Below are 1,474 nucleotides of genomic sequence, written 5' to 3' on the forward strand. Positions count from 1 at the left end.
GGCAACCTGGGATATAGCTTAGTCGTACAGTTCCTGCCCAGCAGCACAAGGTCCTGAGTTCAATTCCCAGTACCCCCTCAAGAACAAAAATGAGTAGATTGGGGCTGGTGAGATGGCTCAGTGGTCTAAGGCACCTACTTAGAACAAGCTTAGCAAAGCACAGGGACCGCGGTTCAATCTCCCAGCACCACACGCCAGCCAGCCCCGCCCCCTGGTGGGCTGAGCTGGCCACACATGCACACACACATATAAATTAATTAATTTTTAAAAACTGAGTAGAGACATAACTCAGTGGCAGAGTGCTTGCCTAGTATGTAGCAAGGTTAAAGGTTCATTCCCTAGTCACACACATATGCATATGCACAGGCAATCCTTGCACTCTGTGAAGCTGAAGCAAGAGCATCACTAGTTTAAGCCTACCCTGGGCAACTCAAACAAAACAAAAATGAGGACCTTGCCCTTGCCAGGCAGGAACTTATGCCACTGAGCTAACCTCCCCAGACGAAACCTGTCTCTTTTTATTTAGAGGAAAGATGTAACTCAGTAACAGAAGTACAGGCTACAATGCCCAAGGTCCATGTACCGAACACACACATACCCCTCCTACTATTTAATCTAGGGATTAAGCATGCAACTTAAAACTTCCACTTGGGGGAATGTACAGTGTTATTACAGCACAACCAACACACCATGGCTTATTAAAAACAAAATATGTAACAGATGCTACGGTACCTCTTTGTGGTGATTTTTCTACCATTAACGATTTTAGTAGAAGTTGATATAGATTTGAAGTTACCCATCCCACTGCCGCCAAATGATGTGGACGAAAATGAAGTGAGGCCCCCATGACCTAGGGATCCAAATGAAGTAAATCCTACAGGAAAAAAGAATAAGAAGAAAAAGAATGACTGGCAGCCAATACATCAAGTTCCAAATGAGCAGCTGACAAGTTATCTAATTCAATGGTCCAAGAGGTCAAGGGCTAAGCTAAAGAACTGCAGGGCCCAGGGGAGGGGAGGGCAGCTATCTCAAGAGCCACTGGCCATGTCCTGGCAGGACACAAGCAACATTGGCAGCTGCTCTTCCCTGTTTCTCCACCAGCTGCCCTGCAAGACCTTACTAGCATCCCATGGCCCAAGACCCTCGGGAGACCTGGTGTTTTTTTGCACCGAGTATCCTGAAGAGAGTAGGGAACGGTGCATCTTTGTGCAACAGGAAAAGAGCAACATCACCACCACAGACCATATGCCTTGATGGCTCAGTCTGCATTGGGACCAAAGGGGATAGAAACCACATCACCAAAAGGGTAAGGCAACTTCACAAAGGACCCTGCAATTCACCATCTTCAGTCTAAGATCTACTTATGTAACTCATGTTTTCTTATGACCTAAAAATCAGGAAAACAAAAAAAAAAATTGCAATTGGGGCTGGCGAGATGGCTCAGTGGTCTAAAGCACCTACTTAGAACAAGCTT

General features: G+C 45.9%; 1 protein-coding gene across 1 annotated transcript in view; it reads right to left on the reverse strand.

The window, feature by feature from the left end:
• The window catches only part of Dnajb6 (DnaJ heat shock protein family (Hsp40) member B6), a 34,706-nt gene that overhangs the window by 24,981 nt on the left and 8,251 nt on the right, over positions 1-1,474 (reverse strand). The window contains exon 4 of the mRNA XM_023712737.1: positions 733-874. Coding sequence (XP_023568505.1) covers positions 733-874 — 142 coding nt within the window. The remainder of the gene's footprint in view (positions 1-732; positions 875-1,474) is intronic.

The sequence above is a fragment of the Octodon degus genome, unplaced genomic scaffold (genome assembly GCF_000260255.1).
Source record: "Octodon degus isolate 3935 unplaced genomic scaffold, OctDeg1.0 scaffold00027, whole genome shotgun sequence".
Taxonomy (NCBI): domain Eukaryota; kingdom Metazoa; phylum Chordata; class Mammalia; order Rodentia; family Octodontidae; genus Octodon; species Octodon degus.